Source organism: Schistocerca americana, chromosome 1 (genome assembly GCF_021461395.2).
Source record: "Schistocerca americana isolate TAMUIC-IGC-003095 chromosome 1, iqSchAmer2.1, whole genome shotgun sequence".
Lineage (NCBI taxonomy): Eukaryota > Metazoa > Arthropoda > Insecta > Orthoptera > Acrididae > Schistocerca > Schistocerca americana.
Genome location: NC_060119.1, coordinates 1,076,313,644 through 1,076,337,389, shown reverse-complemented (window position 1 = coordinate 1,076,337,389; position 23,746 = coordinate 1,076,313,644). Strand labels below are relative to the sequence as shown.

Here is a 23,746-nt window from a genome sequence, read left to right as displayed (position 1 = left end):
CGGTATTCTGGACATGTACAGGAGCAGAGAAGACAATGACGGTGAATACGTGCTGCACACTTCAGCTGAACAATGAATACTGGCATCCACAAACCTTGCTTAGCACTAGTGGCAGGGTGTTAAAATTTTATTCACACAAACTAATTGATACTGATGTTTTCACACTGCCCCCCCAGCAGTTTCACGGTCTCAGTAGGGTACTTCTGCATCACAGAATTCTTAGTAACAATTGTATTCTAGTGGATAGTGTGCTGCACAATGTCTGATTCCTGTAGATTACAACGTCTGTGCCCACAAGGTTTTTTCTCATATTTGCTTACATGTAGAATCACTGCATATAATTTTTGACATTTACAGTTTTTTATTTTCCTTTCACTGTAACATTTAGTTCAGTGAGGCTATTGTGTTTTATGGGAATTATTTACCCTGTGTCCAGTCTTATTAATAAGTAATTTTACTGTGCTAATGTTCCCCAGGTTAATTTTTATGCAACTGTGTTCTGTTCCAAAAAATCAAAAGCACTTTCTGTGTCCTGGTTCTTTTTTCCCACTGATGCCCATATCATAGGTGGATTACATGTACAATCTTAGTCAGGAAAGCATTTCCCACAGTATCATTTGATACACAGTTTCCTACCACCATATCCATTTATTTTTGGTAGCTACAAAAGCAACTCAAAATGATGAGACATCACTAAATCAATGCAGAATTTTTTTCCGTCATCAAATGTACAGTTTAGCTTGAAATTAAATGTTTGTATCTGATGAGTAAATCATACTAATTCACTGGATCCTTTATTATGTTTATGTTGAAATCAGGAGTTATCATTATACTTTTCTTTTTCCCTTTGTTAGCTGCTGTAAGACACTCTTTTGTTTAAACAGATATACTTCAGTTACTTCCCTACCTGGGATTCTACATACTGCAATTATTTGAATATTTTGTCCTTCTAGTTCTATATGGCAACTTCCACATTTAGAAAATTAAAATCATCTCTCATCTTATACATTAAGGAATTATTAATACATATGAAGGAGCTTCCAGGAATTCTGTTACTTCTACAAAAGCTAGTGTCTACAACATAGTTTTCAGATTAATTAACAATTTCAGGGCAATCTTTTGTTAGGCAATGATGATTTAGGAAAAGGACTGTAATATTTCTCCCTTCTTACAGCAAAATTTGTAGCATGTTTATTTGTGCCACTCTGCCATTTGTATGCTTTGTCTGTAAGCCATTTATGTTGTAATGCACCAAAAATGTGCTTTTACTTTGACCTGTAGTTTTAAGGATAGTTTTTATTAAGATTTTTTAAAAGTTTTATTTCTTTAGGCAGATTGTTACTTCCATCACTCACATTTAGCTTCCTTTATCAGTTGTAATTTACACACATTAATAAACATTTTTCTGAATCTGCTCAATTGCAGGCCATCCTGTATGTGGTTATAAAATTGTTGGGGTCTATAAATATTGTTTGCAGCCTATTAAACTGTTCTGACACAGTATTTTATTTTATCTGTCTACTTATTACTCACCAATCCTCTTTTGATAATGACCCTTACTACTACTCTTGATGTCACAAATTCAATGTTATGATCACATTTCTTGTTTCTCTGATGACATCTTCTTAACTGCAGCTTTGAAGTGAATTTATTCCTACTTACATAAAACTGCTTTGTAGTTAAAAAAATAATTAATTCTTTTCATTTGGTATTTTTTGCTTCCAAAATATATTTCAGATACTTACATAGTTGATGAGTGCTTATATCTGGGTGAACAATGATTTTTCAACTCGAAGCTACAGCTTTTTTATGCATAGAATTCTCAGTTGTTAGAAGTTCATTTCCAACACTTTGTTTTGGGCTGTGTGTACTACTTTTGTACTTTACGTTGGTCCATTTATATCTGTCTGTTGGTTTTGCACATCGCTTGTTAATTGCTAAGTTGAGATCAATTATTGCAAAGATGCAATCATCTACAATCAGTGATTGTATGCCTCTAAAAATAACAAACAACTAAGTATCTTTACAGCTATGTGATAGTGTCTCATTCTCATGGAAAATTCATACCTGTTAAATATTAGAGATAGAAGAGTCTCCTACAATGCCAGATTGCATCCAGCATTAGTGATCAGTATTATTATGAAACAGATGATGCAGCACAGTGTATAGTCTTTTCACAAATCAGTTGATTTATAACAGCCATTGGCATATTCAACTTATGTAGGAGCAAGGTAAAAATAAATATATTCAATCCTTCACAGCAGGTAGTAGGAGTTAGCAGAAACATTTTCTGCTTTTCTAACAGCTTCTAATTTAATCCTGATGCTCACTGTATGACCAAAGGAGAGTTGCTAATTGATTAAGTGTTAATTTGATTACAGAATGACTAAGTACTAAAGATGTTTGAGGCATATACTTATTGCTATAATACAATAATGGAGTGATTGCCAATAGTTGTCATCAACAACAGTTTTAGAGAAATGAGTCTTACTGAGTAAAATACCTATCTGCATGTAACGCATATAATTTGGTGGTAATGGGTGTGGTAAACATGGTATTGTATCCACTTTGGCATTCACATCAAATGGCTTGAATGCTCCCATTACATTTCTATATATGCTTGCAAGAAATCCTGTGCCTTTGACATTGACGTCAACCACTTGTGGATCTGAAACACCATAAAAGATGACCTTGTTATTGAAACATTCTTGTCTAGAAATTCACATTAATTTCACATATCATCTACTATGTCAAAAATTATTGAGACTGAAACATTTTCTGCTTTTCTTTCAAAGCAAATAAATAGTGTATATTTGTTACTGGCAAGAGCTGTAGTTATTGGTGACATAATGAATATACGAGATTACTTTATAACTAATTTTTTTAATTAAGTTAGTCAATGATGTCTTTAGGACATCTATGATATTTACATAATTATCATCAACAGACTCTATCCATCATCCATCAACTCAAATATTTGTAATTTTAATTCACAGTTGTGACAGATATACGACTGCTAAAACTTTTTAAGAACTTCATCTCATACACATGTGTAGGTTTCTATATGAAGTAAGATGCTATGATAAATAAAAATTTATCATTGTGAAATAAAATGTTCAACAACAAACTCTGACAGGGGTGACTCATGTTCGAGAACTTTCCATTTGAAAACTATATCTTTTGTAATACTACAGTATAAAAAGTATAAATTAATGTCTAGTCTTAAACTACCAGAATAATAGTGTGAGAAACATATCACGCATAGAAACAAAACAAATCCAGTTAATTTGTTCATCAGTCCTAAGCTAGCTATTAACCTTTGCAACACCATGGCATTTTCCATAGCATGCACTACTACGGGGGTAGAGCACTTAGTGGCCACCCTACAGAAATTAAAAAATAAACAAAATTCGTCAGCTGTTGTTGAAACATATTAACAACATGGTTTTAAAAAAGTTTCTGGTGAAAAGTAGGCTCCAGAATCCAAAAATATCTTTTAGCACACTCTTAGCAATAACAATGCACTTTCGATAACATGTACTACTGATTATAAGGGCCCCTAAAAAACATTTTTAACAATACAAATTCCATTCACTGTTGTTGACTTTTATTCTCAACATACCGTTTAAAGAAATACTGACCTGTAAGGTAGGCCATGGACCTGGAAACACTGAATACAACATTGACCGGGGGAAGTGACTTCTACTATTGAGACTTAAATTTTTGAGTTAAGTTTAATTGAAAAAAGTGACTTCTACTACTGAGACTTAAATTTTTGAGTTACATTTACTTGAAAAAAGTTACTTCTACTACTGAGACTTAGATTTTTAGTTAAGTTTAATTGAAAAAATTAAAACGTGTGGAATCTGGGAGAAGAATTCATTAAAAACAGTAATTTTTTTTTTCAAAATTTAAAAATATAAAGTAAGTGATTTGATCAAAAATATTTTCAAAAGTTGGGCATAAAGTACACAACCCCCCCCCCCCCCCCCCATGGTACTGCAAGGGTTAATTATTGTTGCAGGTAAATTAAGTAATCCCAAATGTTAAATTCTTCATATTCATGGAGATTTCACAAATTTGTATGTTTTGGCCACGTTTATGGTGTGGATAGTAGGAAAGTATGTGGCAGGGAGCACTTGGTTCATTGTTTCAAGATTGTTATCACTCCCCTCAGAGGTGGAATGTGTGAAGAACATTTGCTAACATGCACTCATTTAAGCTTTTATTAGCATAATGCTATCTTCATGATGTCCCTCCCGCTTCTCATGAGCGATAAGTACTGTAGTACATATTATTCTCTGAAAACTGAGTCCTGAAATGTTGGAAGGGCAGTGTCCTCCATGCATTAGAGATATTTCACTACGTCCTCAACAGCACATTCTGCATAACACTTATTGCCACCTGAATCAGAGACAGCCAATGTATTGAAGGCACAGACCTGTCACCATGGCGAACTCAATAGCACTTTATCACTTGATTATTGGGTGATTCCCTGTCAGCTGGTCTGGACTGATGACATTTGCAATCTGGTCCCTTCAACCCTGTTGTGACTCGCCGATCTTTCAAAGTGCCGCCGCTCAGTTACGCATGTCCTCTACATGCGGCGCTGTCTGCCAGCCACGCAGCAGCTGCACCACCTGAGCGGCCAGCGAGCCAGCAGCCGCTAGACTTGGACCTCAGTGCTGATTTGAATGTTACCGTGTACACATGTCTTACTTTTTCTACTTGCTCTGTGACTTACATGTGTTGTGTCGTTTTTGACATATATGTGTTCAACTTGACATTATAACAATTGGCAATGAGGTAGTGGATTTTTCCTTTTCATTGTTGACCCACAGGTTTCCATGGCTACTTTAGAGCAACTATTGCAAGGTCTCATTGAACAGCAAACACTTCTCACATCGGCAATTCGCGATTTCGTCGCGGCATCAGATGTGGGGTGTTTCTCGTCATTGTCTATACCTCCTTTTCCTCCTTACAACAAGACAGCGGAAGACTGGTCTGATTACAAAAAATGTCTTCGACAGCACTTCTTGGCATTTCATGTCACGGATGAACAAACACGTAAGTCTCTGTTACTTTCATGGATTTCACCGCAAATGTATCAGTTGTTGTCGCAATTGGCTCCTTTGAAAGATCCTGCATCTTTGTCCTTTGCTGAAATGTGCTCACTTCTGTCCGTCTATTTTCAAAAGCAAGCGCAGGTGGTAGCCTCTCGTGTTGCCTTTTATTGCTGTCAAAAACAACCAAAACAATCCTGTCACACTTGGGCTGCTGAACTTCATGACCTCAGTAGAAAGTGTCAATTTGTTCCTGAAGTTTACAAAGAATCCTACGCCGATTCCATGGTATGGGATGCTATTATCCGCTCGGCGCCCGACGTCTACGTTAGGCAACGTGCCCTTCAGTTGGCAAATCCGACTCTAAATGAAGTCCTATCCATTGTGCCGTCTTTTGAAATTTCTCGCGCCGCTGGAGCGCAAATAGAGGCGTGGGGTGACGTCAGGGAAATACAACCTCTGTGCGCTGTTGACAATGCGTGCGGCGTGTCCCCGCCGTCCGACGTGGCCGCAGTACGCTCCCACACGCAGCCTCGGCCTAACCGTAAACAAACCTCTAAGAAACTGCAGCAAAACCCCCGGCAACTTCCTTCATTTTACGAAACATTGTTGGGCCGTGTGTCACAATTGCAAAAAGAAGGGTCATGTGTCTTCCATTTGCAAAACCGACAGCATACATGATATTCATGACTGTGACGCTGTTTCTGCTTCTGTGTTGTCTGTCAATTGCACTTCTTCCCTTTCAGGGAAGTTATTCCTCACTGTCCAAATACTTGGTCAGGATGTTCGCATGCAGGTGGATACTGGTTCTGCTGCCACTATCGTCAATTCTCAGACGTATCTTCAGTTGGGTTCTCCAACCCTATCACCTGTCACTAGGCAATTACGGACATACAATAAACAGAAGATTTCTCTCTTGGGACAATTTGATGCTGAGGTATCTTACAAATCCGTTGTTCACACTGTTCCCATATTTGTGGTCGACCATAGTAACATGGAGAATCTTTTTGGTTTCGATGCCTTTCGCGTTTTTGGGTTCTCCATAGATGACTCTGTCAATATTGTCTCTGATGCTATTCCTTATGCTCACTTGGATTCCTTGTCGACGACATTTTTGTCCCTTTTTTCTCCTGGGTTAGGCCGTGCAAATGACTTTGAAGCTCATATCACGCTCAAACCCACTGCTCGGCCTAAGTTTTTTCCGGCTTACCCATTCCTGTGGCCCATCGTGATCGGGTAAAACGGGAGTTGGATCATCTCACTGCTTCAGGGGTCTTGCATCCTGTCACTTCAAGTGAGTGGTCCTCTCCTGTCATTGTCGTTGCTAAGCCAAATGGTGATATTCGTCTCTGTGGCGATTTCAAAGCCACTGTAAATGCTCAATGCCTCATTGACACTTACCCTATGCCCCGACCTGAAGAATTGTTCACGAAACTTGCTGGAGGCCAGTATTTTTCTAAAATTGACTTGTCAGAAGCTTATCATCAACTTCCTCTCGACGCTGCTTCCCAGCAGTTCCTGGTCCTTAACATGCCTTTTGGCCTCTATCAATACCAACGATTGCCATTCAGGGTTGACAATGCCCTTGCTCTCATTCAGCGATTCTTGGAAGAATTATTGCTCCCTGTCCCTGGGTGTATAAATTACATGGACGACATTGTTGTCACTGGCTCTGAAGAACATCTTCAGAATCTCCTCACATTTTTCATGTCTTACAGACTGCCGGTCTTAAGTGTAACCTTCAGAAATCAAAATTTTTTCAGGCATCTATCACGTACTTGGGGTTTCAGCTCTCTCAGGATGGTATTCGTCTGCTTCAGCAAACTGTCGCTGTGATTGATGCCCTTCCTTGCCCTACATCTGTTAATGAACTGCAGGCCTTCTTCAGGAAAATAGCATACTATCACAGGTTTTTACCATCTGCGGCTTTGGTGGCTCAGCCGTTGAATCGGCTGTTGCATAGAAACGCGCCTTTTCACTGGTCTGCGTCATGCGATGCAGCTTTCCAGAAATTGAAGACTATGCTGAAACAGGCCCCTTGCCTGGCTACTTATCGGCCTGGCAAACATCTTGTTCTTCCCACAGACACATCTCAATATGGGGTTGGTGCAGTCGTTGCGCACCATTTTTCTGACGGTTCTGAACAACCCATTGCTTATGCCTCCAAAAAGCTCACGGATTGCCAACAAAAATATTCTCAAATTGAAAAAGAAGCTTTGACCATTATTTATGCTCTTCATAAGTTTGGTGTTTTTCTTTATGGATCCAAATTTCATCTTGTTACGGACCACAAACCACTTCTTTCCTTGAATAAAAATCTCTCGGTGTACATGCCGCGTCAATTCAGGGTAAAACTCGAAGCTTTCGACCACTACCTCCATGGTCGTCGTCAGGGCTAAAACTGACTGTCATGAACTAGCGAGGTTCCCACTTTTATATGCAAAGGACGGCTTCTGATTGGCTGGAATATGTCATAGCAACAGCGATATGGCCCGTAGTGAAGTGGTGCCCTCTACTTCCATAGATGTAGTTTCTATCCAGCGTTGCTTGCAGCGCCATCCCTTGAATCAGGAGGTAAAGTGCGGGAAGTTTTTCTCTTCGATTTTTCTTTATCCAATGCACTCTTCCAAGTGTTGCTAAGTGCATAGCCGTTGTCTCTGTTAAAGTTATTATCGCTAAGTCTAATTTCGACTGCTTCCCGGATCACAGAGTCCCAGTAATTCGATGCGTGGGCTATTACTCTGGTTTCTTCAAATAAAATCTTATGCTTGTTAAGCAGGCTATGTTCAGCCACCACTGATTTTTCCAAATACCTGTATTTCAGGTGGCGCTGGTGCTCGATGCAGCGGTCGGCAACAGTTCTTACAGACTGGCCAGCAACCAAGACTGTTTCAAGCGCAGCTTCTCCAGGTGACGAACGCTACGCACTATATCCTCCCCGTAGGCACCAGTTTTAGCCCTGACGACGACCATGGAGGTGGTGGTTGAAAGCTTGGAGTTTTATCCTGAATTGACGCGGCATGTACACCGAGAGATTTTTATTCAAGAAATACGTCGCGAAAGACTTCGTAGCCACACTTGTTTCCTTGTTTCATCCATCATCGTCACTTCCCGACAAGGCTGCACACCACCTCCAGCATTGGGCTCTTTACTTGTCTCGTTTCAATTATGAGATTCATTTCCGGCCGTCGGCTCAACATGCGAATGCGGATGCACTGTCTTACCTTCCCATGGGTCCTGATATGGCATTCGACAGGGATGAACTTTTGTGTTCCACCTGGATGTTGCCGAGCAGCGGGTTGTGGACAGGTTCCCCATCACCGGGGACAGGCTGGCGGCTGCTACGGGTTCTGATCCTACTCTCTCCCAGGTTTTACGCTGTATTCTGAAGGGTTGGCCAGATCGTCCGTCCTCTAAGACGTCTGATCTGTTGCGGCACTACTACGCTTTGCGCTACCGCCTCACAGCTAGGGATGGTGTTATCCTCCTTTCCACCGAAAATGCTTTGCCGCGTTTTGTGGTACCTGTGTCTTTGCGTGCTTCCGTCTTGCGCCTCTGTCACCAAGGGCACTGGGGTGTCTCACACACAAAACCTCTGGCACACCGTCATGTGTACTGGCCCGGCATCGATTCTGAAATCGCACACGTGGCCGCAACCTGCGGCCCTTGTGTGTCACAGGCCGCTGCCTCGAAGTCATCTTTGTCACCGTGGACTTCGACTTAGAAGCCCTGGGACCATATTCATGCTGATTTCGTGGGATCTTTTTTAGGTACTTATTGGCTACTCAATATTAACACCTACTCTAACTTTCCTTTCATTGTCTGTTGCATGTCGCCTACCACCGTGACAACCGCAAGTGCTCTAGCTCACATTTTCTCTTTGGAAGGCCTTCCCTCTACTCTTGTTACTTATAATGGTCCACAATTTGCCTCTTCCGAATTTGCGGACTTTTGTGCCCATCACGGCGTCATGCATGTCACGGCCCCTCCGTTCCATCCACAGTCAAACGGTGAGGCTAAATGATTGGTCCGCACATTTAAGGCTCAGATGAGGAAACTCCTGACTTCTTCTGCTGCTGCTGATGCGCTTCTCCAATTTCTGGCTTCATACTGTTTCACCCCCATGGGCGACCACAGCCCAACTGAGCTCTTACATGGCCGACAGCCCCGCACGCTACTTCATCTTCTGCAGCCTTCCACCTCACGGCCGCGGGTGCCTTCGCTTGGCCGGTTCACCGCCAGCGACCTTGTATGTGTACGCGGATATGGCAGGTGGTCAAAATGTAGTCCTGGCCACGTCTTACGACACCGTGGCCGACGCCTGTATGAAATCCAGACGGACACGGGTGTTGCAGTGCGCCATTCAGACCAGCTTCGCTCTCGTGTGCCAGCAACGCCTGTTCCAAATGCCACTACACCACGGGATCTCGGCATCTCCCATTACTCACAACGCAGCCCTCTCACCATCATCTCGGTGCCAGCACAAGAACGGACGCCACCAGGAGACGTGCCCATGCAGGAACCGGATGACCATCATCTGTCTGATCATCACAGATTTTGTAGAATTTTTTTAAATGATCAAAGGAAGGTATTCAGATTTCTAGCCCACAATTTTCAATACTTGGTGAGTAAAAACCTAAGTGAAGGGTGACGAAAACTCCTGATGTCATTTCAAACAAATCTGAAGAGATGTGTTTCTGTGAATAATTGTGGTAAAGGTGTAAAACTTGGTAATATGTATTAATAGCTTGCATAGTGCCCACTCTGTTGTATCCTGTGACCAGTGTGTGTGCAAAAGTGAGTACGCTGAGTTGGGCATTGCCATGTGTGTGTGTGTGTGTGTGTGTGTGTGTGTGTTTGAACTGGATGCCAAATGTATCAGCATGGGCTGGCCACTGGAGGCTGCCTGTGGGAGGCATGCACACAGCTAGGTCTGCCGCGTAGTCTGCTGGTGACTTATGCATATATATGCGCAGAGCAACACTAACTGATTCTCTTCTATGTCCTTCCAGTGTAAAGTTCACATCAGTGTACTGTGTTTTGTTACATGGGAATCAGCAAGAGTCTGTTTTCTGTTATTGTTCAGTGCTTCATTAATAAAGCTATATTTGTGTTACTTGGATCAGTCTCATATATTACTTGGTTACTACATACTATACATTTTATTTTATTTATTTTTATTTATCCTTCTGCAGACAATAAATGTTGTATAACAGTAAATGTTGTACAGAAGGTGTCCAAATGTATATTAAAATTTATGGGAAACCATTTCAAGGATATATATAACATACAAACATGTAAATAAAAAAGTGCAAACAAAATAATACACGGTCATAAAATACACAGTGAGGCAAAAGTCAACATTTTCAGTTTTGCCTTAATATAAACATTACTAGAAAATGTTTATTGGATTACATTGTCATTTACTGGATAAAAACATTGTTCAAGTAGACTATTTTTTAATTTGCTTTAAATGTGTAAATTTGTTTTCATCTTCTAATGTTGACAGGCAATCACTTGTAAAGTTTTGTGCCAATATGGCTCAGATGCCTTTGTGTGTTTGTTCTTTTTGTTTGCTGAGAATGGAGTGCTGTACTATTTCGGATACTGTAGTTACGGCATTTGTCTGAAAATCTACAAGTTGGGAGCTAACATATAAAACCCATTTGTGTACATATAATGAAGGTATTGTTAATATTTTAATCTTTCTGAATATGGGTTTGCGTTGTGCCTGTGGATAACTCTGTGTTATTATTCAGATAGCCCTCTTCTGTAATGGAAAAAAAGGGTTCAGGCAGCAAGTATTATTCCATATATTGCAAGAGACTAAAAACAGTTGAAATGGGCCATCCTGGTATGCTCTATGGTACAAATATTTGCAATATTATAAGAGCAAAACAGGCTGAATTAAGTTTCTATGAAAGTTTCATTACATGGTCATTAAAATTTAAGTTTTCACCAACATCCCCAGAAATTTTGTATATGTCACTATGTCTCCGGCTTTGCCATCCAGCATTAGATCAATGTTTACACTTTGGCTTATTTTCCCAAATTGCATATAATTTGTTTTATTTGCATTCAATTTCAACAGTTTGCACTGAACCAAGACTGGACAGTCTTTAGAACTTGATCAGTAGTTCTTAGCAGCAGCTGCTTTGATGTCCTTAGTATCACAGTAGTATCATGTGCAAATAATATAGCATTGGGTGACCTGTATGAGATGTGGGTGTCAATTACACAGATAAGAAAAAAATGTGGGACCTAGCCTTGTGGTACTCTTATTTCAACATTTTTGCATCTGATACTAAATTTATTTTGTGGCTGGAGTAATCTGACATCAATCCTACAATCTGTGTGCTGTTTTGTAGGTATGATTCAAACCACTATTTCCTGTCCCATGAACACCGAACACTTTCAATTTCTCTAAAAGAATGCCACAATTGAAAGCATCAAATGCTAATTTATTATATAATTCATCAAATCTTGTTTTTCATACTGACATTTTCTACGCTTTTGAGAATGATATCCTGGTCCTCACATTTCTTCTCTATTTCAGTCTCCACAATACCCAATGCAGCTTTTGATTTGTTTCCAGATTGTCTTATTAAGCTATCATTATTCATAAATTTTGTGTTGGAAATTACTTTTCAATATACCCTATTGTAATTCCTAACATATTCATTGCTTCTGCTCCAAGTAGCATTCAAAGTCAGCAATAAGTTCAGTTGTAACAAAATTTCTCCCAAATTTACATAGCTTGATGTCCTCATGTAGTTAGTTTATAAGCTCTCCTTTTGTGTCCCAGTTTTCTTGTAGTTCACTTGTGTAACGTGCAACATTTATCACTACTGGGTTTACAGGTTTTGAGATATAAGGGGCTGTAGGTGTCCAATAACAATTTTTGACAAAAACAAGTGCATTTAATCATTTATATTTCTAAGAGGGATGCCAGATTCATACTTGCATGAACCACCATTCTTTCCTCTATAAAACACTGAAAACGTACAGTCACTTTTTTCCCATTAAGGTTAACATTTATCCAGTGAAGTTTCCCATACCAATAACTATTTCAAAGAATCATCTAAAAATACGCAATTTCCTGGAGAGTGGTAAAAAAGGTATGCCCAAATTCAATATGTCTTCAAGAAAACAAATAAAAAATGAAGTATGCACATTTTCTGCAATTACTCAACTTTTTAAAATCATATTACACAAAAAATTAATCATCTGTTAAAATTTAATCAAATTTTATCTTGAAGGTGACTTTTTATGCTTTAAAAATCTGATGGAGTCAGCAGCATTTGTTGGTCTACAATTCCAGCAAAAGACTGCAATTTGTTTGAGAAATTTCTCATTAACAAAAGGAACTATGTATTTTAAACTGTTCTAGACTGAGGTTGAGTGATAAATCTTACAATTTGCCATTTTCTGGCAAAATCAGATACTCTGAAAAGGTTACATTCTAATCCTTTTTAAAAGGTGAGTCATCCCATTAAAAAAAGTTAAGACTGACTAATGAAACTATGGCTGCAAAAATTCAGCAAACATGGTTCATCTGGACAAAAGCTGTGTTTAAACTGTCACATGGAACTCTATAACAAATTGGCTTCTGTTACACCTTTAGCTTCATCTGATGAAAATATACAGATGAGCAGTTTGAATTTTCTTGGAGCTTCCCCAATTAAAATTGTGAGGGTCAGCCTGTGTTGTTTAAAAGACTATGTCAAATGCGTAATTCATCAGCCCAAAGCTTAATAAGCAGTCATAAAGTCTACATCAAATGCAAAATTTATCAAGCCCAAAGCATAATAAGCAGCCATGTTGCATTTATTAGTGGCTTTGATGATAATGAGTTACAGCAGCCAGCATTTTCAGTTAAACAGGACTCAATGAACTGCTCAAATTATACTCTGCTGTTATCAATCTGAAAAGAAAAGAAGGCAGAACCCTACTCACCCTCCACATCCTCTCATAGCCACAAAATTCCACTGATATACTTTTTACATGTCCATAAGAGATGACGTGTGCATTATATGAGGATGCAGACTTTCTCGGTGAATCTCGATGATATAATCTTGAGTTGACAGCTGAGTCAATGTGTTGTTCTCGAGCAATGTTGCAGCAAGATTCTTACTTGCCATCTTCAGGCGAAGTGTTAGGTTCATGTCTTGTCCAGATCGTTATAGCCATTGGACCATGGGCATCTCTGCATCCTTGGCGCCGGTCGGGCCAGGTGCGAGCGGAATCAGTGCGGCAGCGCGTGGTGTGGGGGGAGCCACGGGTGCCTCCATTGGTGTGCTCTTGTCTCAATCTTGATAATGTTGTGTTCCGCGCGCAGCTGAATTGGATGCCACTATCCCGATTGACCAGGTTATCACTGACCCGTATCTCTACTGCCTCTTTTATAACAGAGTCCCAGAAACCTTATGCTCTATACAGTCTCTTGGTTTCTTCAAATTGAAACTTGTGTTCTTCTCTGAGGCTGTGCTCTGCTACTGCGGATTTTTCTTTTTGTCTGAGGCGGATGCTTCTCACATGTTCAGATATGCGTTGCGTTATGCAACACTGCGTCTGTCCAATATATTGTTTCCCACATTCACAGGAAATACTGTAGACACTCGGTGTTCTTCATTGAGCCCAGCATATTTCTGATTTTTGCTGGAGGATGGAAGATGGTTTTTATCTTGTTCTTCTCCAGTATCCTGGCAATCTTGGCAGTGGGCGGCCCTGCGTATGGGAGGAAAGCCAGACCTTGGTTGTTCTCTTCTTCCTGAAGGTCCTTCTCCTTCTCCTTCTTGCTCATCTTGAGGGCACATCTAATCTGCTTTTGGGTGTATCCATTCTTCTGGAAGGTTTTCTTCAGGTGCTGAATCTCAGTAGATAAACTGTCCTTGTCGCACATGTCATAGGCTCTGCGGACAAGAGTAGTGAGCACGGATTTCCGTTGTGCTGGGTGATGGCAGCTGTTGGCGTTCAGGTACAGGCTGCACCGATACAAGACTCCAGGACCCGGTGCCCGCAGCTCCCCCCACCATGCACTGCCGTGCCGATTCCGCTCACACCTGATTGGCCCGACTGGTGCTGAGGATGCAGAGATGACCATGGTCCAGCGGCTATAAGGATTCAGACGAGACATGAACCCGACACTTCGCTTGAAGATGGCAAGTAAGAAACTTGCTGAAACATTGCTTTGCTGGAGAACAACACATTGACTTGGCTGTCAACCCGAGAATCTGGCGCAACTACTTAAGCCTCTCATGGGTAACTGTCCCCACCACATCAAGAATTCCACGGAGTTTGTTAAGACACTCAAGGATTGATGTCTTGACAAAAATGATATTATGGTCAGCTTCAATGTTACATCCCTCTTCACAAGGGTACCGTTAGAGGACTCCTTGAAACTATTGGAGAATCATTTCGATGAAGACACAGTGGAATTATTCCGCCATTTGCTCATGACCACGTACTTCCAGTATGGGGGCAAGTTTAACCAACAGGGATCCCCACTGGCACCATGTATCACCAATCTGTACATGGAACACTTTGAGGATATCGTCTTGGAAACAGCACGCCTCAAACCCAAGGTCTTTTATTGGTACGTGGACGATATTTTCGCTGTCTGGCTGCACGGCAAGGACACTCTAATGGAATTTCTCAACCATCTGAACAGCACACATGAGAACATTAAGTTCACAATGGAATTGGAAGAGAATGGGTGCCTACCCTTACTCGATATCCTAATAAAGAAGAAAATGGACGGCACACTGGGACACTTGGTCTACCGCACACAGATATGTACCTCAATGCCAACAGCTGCCATTACCCAGCACAATGGAAATCCGCACTCACTACTCTTGTCCGCAGAGACCCTGAAATATGCGACAAGGACAGTTTATCTGCTGAGATTCAGCACCTGAAGAAAACCTTCCTGAAGAATGGATACACCCAAAAGCAGATTAGATGTGCTCTCAAGATGAGCAAGAAGGAGAAGGAGAAGGACCTTCAGGAAGAAGAGAACAACCAAGGTCTGGCTTTCCTCCCATACGCAGGGCCACCCACTGCCAAGATTGCCAGGATACTGGAGAAGAACAAGATAAAAACCATCTTCCATCCTCCAGCAAAAATCAGAAATATGCTGGGCTCAATGTAGGACAACTTGAGTCTAAGAACACCGAGTGTCTACAGTATTTCCTGTGAATGTGGGAAACAATGTATTGGACAGACGCAGCATTGCAAAACACAACACATATCTGAACATGTGAGAAGCATCTACCTCAGACAAAAAGAAAAGTCCGTGGTAGCGGAGCACAGCCTCAGTGAAGAACACACGTTTCAATTTGAAGAAACCAAGAGGCTGTGTAGAGCATAAGGTTTCTGGGATTCTATTATAAAAGAGGCAGTAGAGATACGGGTCAGTGATAACCTGGTCAATCGGGATAGTGGCTTCCAACTGAGCAGTGCGTGGAACACAACATTATCAAGAATGAGACGAAAGTGCACCGATGGAGGCAGGTCGGTGGCGGCAGATGGAATAAAAAGGCTGTACTGAGACAAGACACCAGGACCTGGCGCCAATACTCCACCCACCACGTGCTGATTCTGCTCGCGCCTGATTGGCCCAACTGGGGCCGAGGATGCAGAGATGCACGTGGTCCAGCGGCTATAAAGATCCAGACAAGACATGAACCCGACACTTTGACTGAAGATGGAAAGTAAGAAACTTGCTGAAACGTTGCTGGAGAACTACACATTGACTCGGCTGTCAACCCGAGAAGATTTTATCATGAAGTATGCATTTTTTAATTTAAAGTCTGATGACAGCTGTGTATAACCAAAGCAGTTCATGCACCTCTGTTCATCAGAACCTGCTCATGCTGTAACTCATCAGGGACAAATTCATGATTCACTTGAATGCTTATTGAGCTTTGTTCATGATTGACATTGCATTTCATTTGTAATTTTAAGTCATGTTTACTGGCCACCAGAATTTAAAAAAGAAAAAAAAATGCAAAATGCTGATTGAACAGATCACAGATATAGTGCTGATCCATAGTGTCCAATAGGCATAGTATTTCAGCAATAACATTGCAGCAATAATCAAGTGCACTGATGAACTGAGTCCCTGAAGGTGCACAGTCACCTTATGTCCCCTCCCACCATAAACTACCCCTCCGCAGTCTGTGCCTGAGGGCACGCATTGTGACAAACTTTTGCAAAACTGAATGATGCTTGCTGAATTTTTGTAATGGATTAGCAAGAATTTCAGTACTCAGTTTCAATTTCTTTTGAAACTGATGATTCTTCTTTGAACATTGATTAAAGCATAAACTTTGTAAAGATTCAACATTTGTTATCACAGCTATGATATGATGCAGACAAATGTTGGAGTTAGCATTGAAACTCAGGGTAGAACAACTCAGCAACAGTTTCTTCTGCTCAGGGGAAAAGTCATCAACATTTTTCAGCCTTTTACCAGAATTAGATATTGGTCAGCTTGAAGCACTTATGCACTTCTTGAATCCCTCAGATTTTCATAGCAACAATACAAAGTCACAGGCAAAATTAAGAATTGATTACATGTTTTAACGGTCAGTTACTTTTACTTTATGTGAGACACTTCAAGAAAATATAAAAATTACAGAATAACCCCAATTTTTCACTCTTCATTCGAGGTAGACTGAGTTTGTGAATGAATATTACTACTGCTTTCTCAATATAGTGTGATCTTAGAGCATGATGCTCCAAAGTAGAAATTTGAATTACAAACTGTGTTGGATAGTTGCAGATCTTCAGGAAAAAATAATGATTGAAATGCATTATTTTTTAAAGAAAAGAATCACCTTTAAAATCATGGTCCAGATGTTCTTTTGAGATACAATGGTTTAAAATTCACTTAGGTTTGCCCCACATTTTTTATGCCAACTTCAGTCCATACATACCAAAACCTATAATTCCAAAATCATAAAACATGCAAATTTTATAGACAGACGTCAAGAAAACTAGGTCACATAAGTAGTGCTTCCTAAACTAACTACGTGAAGAGAACCTGGGAAAAATTTTGTCATTACAATATTCATTGACAACTCTGAGTGCTGCAGGGAGCAAAAGTAGTGGATCAAATTATATGAAACTTACAAAATGTGGACAATGGAAATTTTCAAACCACTTTGCCAAGTTTTACAGTTTTATCACAATTGATCAATGACATATACTACTTCAAAGTTGGACAAAATGTTTAAAATGTCACCATGACATTATCTCACCTTTCACTTAATGTACTCCTCAAGACAAAGTATTGGAAATTGTATTCTAGAAATTTGAATGTCTTCCTTTGACTATTTTGCAAAGCTGCCCACAAAAACTGAATAAATTTTATGCTGGTCAAGTGAGGACTATCTCCAAAACTATAGCACTTGACATGAATCACCCAATGAGGTCTTCATATGCAGTAGGGTAGTTGGCATGGCAAATGAATGAAGGATGATGTACAAGATATACAATATGTTGTTGGAGATTTTCCCAGTGAGTATGTAGTTTGAATTTCTTTGAATCTGTGTATTTAACTGAAAGAAACTGGGTGCTGTGCACAAAAGGTAATGAAAAACTTATTTTTCATGTTCTAGAAAATAAGCAAATATGCTGAAAAATTGGGGGCAAATTAATTATGTTTATAGTTATTATGAAAACACTCATGTACTAATTGTCAGAGTGCAAGTGATTCAAAAGAAATTGTTAATTTTATAAACATCCATATGCATCAAAATTTAATATGTAACTTTACCATTAGTGTTTCATTGCCTACATATACAAATTGTTTTTGTCACTTGGTTACACATTTTGCGTAACCAATTTTATTGGTTTCACTATATCTTAAAGGGCTTATTCAATTCTGAATATCTGTTTGAATTCCAAAGTTCATGACTATGAGTGAAAATATCAAACAATTTTTTAATGTGTAAATGTTCAGTCTTTGAATTTTAGATATAGCCATGTGCTCAATTTTATATATGTGTTGGGTACGAGTCAAGACTGGGAAGGAGGTGACAGAACATAAGGGGTGAAACTGTTGGATGGAGGGTGTAGGGACAGTATTTTACCAAAGGTTGAGGCCGGGATAATTATGGGAGTGAAGAATGTGTTGTAAGGATGAGTCCCATCTGTGCAGTTCAGAAAAGCTGCTGGCAGAGGGGAGGTTCCATATGGCTCATTTAGCGAAGCAGTTACTGAAATTAAGCATGTTATGTTCACCTGTGTGTTGTGTCACAAGGTGGTCTACTTTGGTCTTGGCCACATTTTAGCAGTGGCCATTCTCCTGGTGGACGGCTGGTTGGCAGTCATAACAATATAAAAAGCTGTGCAATGTCTGAGTGATTAATTATGCCTGTCTGCGACTTAGTACGTTATGTTTACGGTAAGCAGCAATCTATCTTTTTCTACATTGTTGATATTCCTACCTGGAGTTTCCATAGTTATATTTTACATAATGTTGTCTGCTAGTCCTCCACCCTAACAAACAAATATGTGGCATGAAGAGAAACCAAACGACACCTCTCTCTTTGTGAAGGAAAAGAAGTTAGGACTTATGCTGAGTACTAAAATATTTTTCTGTTAATTCACAACACAGTGTAAAAACTGCCATCTCACATGGACAATTTATATGTATAAACAAAAATACAGTTTTGTGAAAAAACTTCAAGTGGTTATAACACAGGTTTTATTCATAATGTGACTGAAACTTAAGTGGGTAAAACAACTTTTCTGACACATCCACAAAAGATTTATTCATGAACAAATACTTGAAAAATTGTTTCTTGTAACATAATGGACTCTTTCTCATGTCTTATATGCATTTTGTCTTATTTACAACTTCATTTTACTTTGTAATTATCTTCCTAGTGAAAGACTGTAGTGATTCGAAAATTTCTGTGTAAATTCTGGAACCACTCAGCCTTCTACCATCTCAAACACATGATTCTCTAGACACAAGTGTGGAATGGTAGAATCCTACCTACTGCGTATCACATGTTTGTGTGTGCAGGCTTAAAATCAGTTGTATGAAGAAAGTAGACACGGCGGTCAAATGGATCCGACAAGTTTCTGTCGGGCAAGCCATAGAGGTTTTAGTGCGTGTGTAAAGAAGAGCCATGGAGTTTTTATGCCGCTCTGTGCTTATTATGTCATTGACTATTGTTAATTATAACAAGAACAGTTGAAAAAGTACTCTTATAAACTCTTGACTCAGCCTTGGTAGAGGCAAGACATTTTTTCAGCATCCTTTATCGAAAGTCATGGTGTCTAAGCAGACTTTCTTTCGAATGTAAATTATTTTGTTCGCAATGTTTGACAGCACAAGGTAGTTACAGAAAGTTGCATGTGTATGTTGAAAGTGTGAATTATGTTGTGCATGAAAGTCAAATACATTGTTAACTGGCAAAAAGGAAAGTTTGTATGTCTACTCATTTTATAAGTAGAAAGAGGCTTAAAAGTTCCTGTACCTAGCGCTACCCAACGGAGTAGAAGTCAAGAGATTTTCCAGCAGCTGACTATCCCATAAAGAAGAGGGGTTGCAAAATTCCAAGTCTCCTCATAAAGAAGAGGGATGTGGTTTGGGGAAATAAATCAGTATAACCCACACCCACACTCACACTTTAAGTCATCAGAACGTTAGAAGACAACAATGTCATTTACTCCTTTTACTCTTAGACATTTAAAATTTGGATTACAAATTTTTATGTGTAATCTTTACAAATGACATTACCAATCAATAGTTACACAAAAATGTTATCTGGTTGAAAATTTATATTTTTTATTTAAATTTTCTTAAACTTTTCATGCAAAAATTAGTATTTCAAGAACAAATGTTTCCACTCATTTGATATTATCATGACAAAGGATTTTCCACATTCAAATGCTATCAAGAAAGTTCAAACAGCAATTTTTTTGTTTCCAGGGCTCTCAGGTGTCCAGCCGGATGCAGTCGTTGAAGTCCCAAGATATTTCGGCTAATAACCTTTCTGCCATCATCAGGGGTTCTGATGGAATGGTCTGTCTGCTCATTGTCAGTGTTATTTATGTCTGTCAGTCGGGCTTTGATTCCCTGCGCTGACAGTCCAATTGCGGCCGCCGACAATCTGTTTGCGAGTGCTGACCCAGGTCCACGCCCACCCTGGCATTGCGCCGGGTGGTGGAAGATGCAGAATCCCGTGGAGTGTCCTCTGCAGCCATTGTAGAAAGGTCTTGTGTCTGCTTGTGGCGTGACTCCTTGATGGAGCTAAGTAATGGTTGCCATGTCTTGCTTAGTTGAAAACCTGTGTCTCGGTTTATGAGACTGTCTGTTACGCGAATTTCAATGGCCTCCTTGAAGATGCTGTCTCAGTAGAAACTGGTAGGGGCCAGTAGAGACCAACATTCTGACCCCTACCAGTTTCTACTGGGACAACACCTTCAAGGAGGCCATTGAAATTCACGTAATGGACAATCTCATAAACCAAGACACAGGTTTTCAACTAAGCAAGACATGGCAACCATTACTTAACTCCGTCAAGGAGTCACGCCACAAGTGGACACAAGACCCTTCAACAACGGGCGCAGAGGACACTCCTCTGGATTCTGCATCTTCCACCACCTGGCACGACGCCGGGGTGAGCGCAGACCTGGGTCGTTGCACGCAAATGGATTGTCGGCGGCCGCAATCGAAGCGTCGGTGCTCGCAAATGGAATGTCGGCGGCTGTAACCGGACGTTCAGCAGCCGCAATCGGACTGTCGGCACAGGGAATCGAAGCCCGACTGACGGACACAAATAACACTGACAATGAGAAGATAGACCATTACATCAGAACCACATGATGATGGCGGAAAGGTTATTTGCTGAAATATCATGGGACTTCAACGATCACATCCGGCTGGACAACTGAGAGCCCTGGAAGCAACACATACATTGGGTAAGCCTCCGATCACAGCAGTTGTTTTTTCCAACAACTAATTTTCATGCATATATCAAAGTCACACAATCTTGTGCAGATTCTATGTCTGAGGGGGGATAGCTCATCAGAATCTTGAGCTGGTTGCCGGGGCACATATTTTTGGCATCAAGACAGTCACACTAATTTTGCAACCCTAGCAATAAACAGCATGTTAGGGTCTTTGGCATGTACCACTATGCAGTATCTTTGTTTTCATTATGGTTTGTGATATAATATGAAAATTAACAGTGTTTTTCACTCTATAGTATGAATTGTTTATAAATTACCAATATGTGGATATGAGTTATAAAATTTCAGCCTTGTCTATTCAGCAAATCTGGACAGTTATCAAACCCCTGGACATTGATGCCATTAACAAGTTACGTACAGGATTATACTTATATGTAAGGATACCTTTCTTAAAAATTATATACTTTCATTGCACATAAAATGGTTAACACTTGGAAGCAATACTACTTAAAATTAATATCTGCAATGTTGAAAATTATGAGAGGATCTTTATAAGTGCCTTAAACACTATGCCGTATCGCACAATTTGTACACTTGAAGAATGGAAACATGTTACCTCAATCAGTGTGTCGTGGCATTCCAGTATCAACACAAAAATTTTATATCAACAAAAATAATCAATTGTATAAAAAATCTACTCACCATGCAGCAATAGGAGGAAACACATGCATCAGTTATAGAAATATGGAAGATTTTGGAGCCAGGGACCCTTTCTTCTGAAAGATGGGTTGAAGGCATAGGAAGAGAGATGAAGGAAAAGACTGTTGAGGTTTACCAAATGGGCAGAGTTATGAAAAAGTTGCCCAAAACCATAGGTCAGGGCAGACTTACCACATGGGATGAGAAGGAAAGACTGATTGTTGGGGACCACACCAGATGAGATTTGAAAACCTCAAAGCTAAAAGGTGGAAGATAGAGTAGTAAGCATGACAGAGATTACTGACAAAACACTGTGCAAGGGTTAATAAGAGCTGAAAGCTAAGTGCATTATATGTGATAGGTGATAGACAGGTGAGGTGGGGGAGGGGGGGAGGGGGGTGGAGAGGTAGGGGAAGACAGGTCAGAAAATAAAAGGCATAGAAAAATAAAAGGGACCAAAGAAGAGTAATAGTTACTGAAAAGAAATACTGAGACTGAAGAAATTAATGTAACAGTGGTGTTTACATAACAGCTGGTACATGACATGTTGTATTGCAGGTGGCTATCTGTCTGATAGCTATACCAGCAACCAAAGGGAGCACCACTTGTGAAATGACACATGTTGCGTACCAGCTGTCATGTAAATACTGTTTGGCCTTCTACATTCGTATGACTACCACCAAGTTATCAGTTAGGATGGATGGGTATAGCCAGAGGGTGTACACTGGTAACACACAATATCCTGTTGCAGAGCAAGCTCTACAGTCATGACCTCAGTACCTGTGTAGTCTAGATCCTTCCCCCTGACACCAGTTTCTCAGAACACCATAGGTGGGAACTGGCATTAAAATGTCTTTGGATTCTCGCCAACCAGCTGGCCTAAACTTACATTAATTTATTTGGTCTCAGCATTTCTTTTCAGTAACAATTCCTTTCCTTCAGTCCCTTTTAGTTTTCTGTATCTTTTATTTTCTGACCTTTCCCCACCCTCCACCACACTGTCTACCACATATAAAGAACTTAGCTTTCTGCTCTTATTAACTCTTGCCAATGTTATTGTAAGTTATCTTCACTTGATTATTACCCCATCTTCCACCTTTATGCTCTCAGGTATTCCCCATCAACCAGTTTTACCTTTTCATCCCATCTGGTAAGTCTGCACTGAACTGGGGTTTTGGTGACTCTCTATATTTCCTAAGCCACACCAGTCACTTTTGTTCATTCCTCTTCATTCCTTTCAACCCTTCTGCCAGATTAGATTAGATTAGATTAATACTAGTTCCATGGATCATGAATACGATATTTCGTAATGATGTAGAACGAGTCAAATTTTCCAATACATGACATGATTAAGTTAATTTAACAACATACTTAAATTAATATAACAACTTTTTTATTTTTTTGTGTTTTTTATTTTTTTATTTTTTTATTTTTTTTATTTTTTATTTTTTTTTCTTAATTTATATCTAAAAATTCCTCTATGGAGTAGAAGGAGTTGTCATTCAGAAATTCTTTTAATTTCTTCTTAAATACTTGTTGGTTATCTGTCAGACTTTTGATACTATTTGGTAAGTGACCAAAGACTTTAGTGGCAGTATAATTCACCCCTTTCTGTGCCAAAGTTAGATTTAATCTTGAATAGTGAAGATCATCCTTTCTCCTAGTATTGTAGTTATGCACACTGCTATTACTTTTGAATTGGGTTTGGTTGTTAATAACAAATTTCATAAGAGAGTATATATACTGAGAAACTACTGTGAATATCCCTAGATCCTTAAATAAATGTCTGCAGGGTGATCTTGGGTGGACTCCAGCTATTATTCTGATTACACGCTTTTGTGCAATAAATGCTTTACTCCTCAGTGATGAATTACCCCAAAATATGATGCCATATGAAAGGAATGAGTGAAAATAGGCGTAGTAAGCTAATTTAGTAAGATGTTTATCACCAAAATTTGCAATGACCCTTATTGCATAAGTAGCTGAACTCAAACGTTTCAGCAGGTCATCAATGTGTTTCTTCCAATTTAATCTCTCATCAATGGACACAC

General features: G+C 39.8%; 1 protein-coding gene across 1 annotated transcript in view; it reads right to left on the bottom strand.

The window, feature by feature from the left end:
* Positions 1-23,746, bottom strand: part of LOC124596422 (DC-STAMP domain-containing protein 2) — a gene marked incomplete at its 5' end in the record, with an annotated part of 246,176 nt that overhangs the window by 51,274 nt on the left and 171,156 nt on the right. Inside the window, one exon of the mRNA XM_047135557.1 lies at positions 2,504-2,668. Coding sequence (XP_046991513.1) covers positions 2,504-2,668 — 165 coding nt within the window. The remainder of the gene's footprint in view (positions 1-2,503; positions 2,669-23,746) is intronic.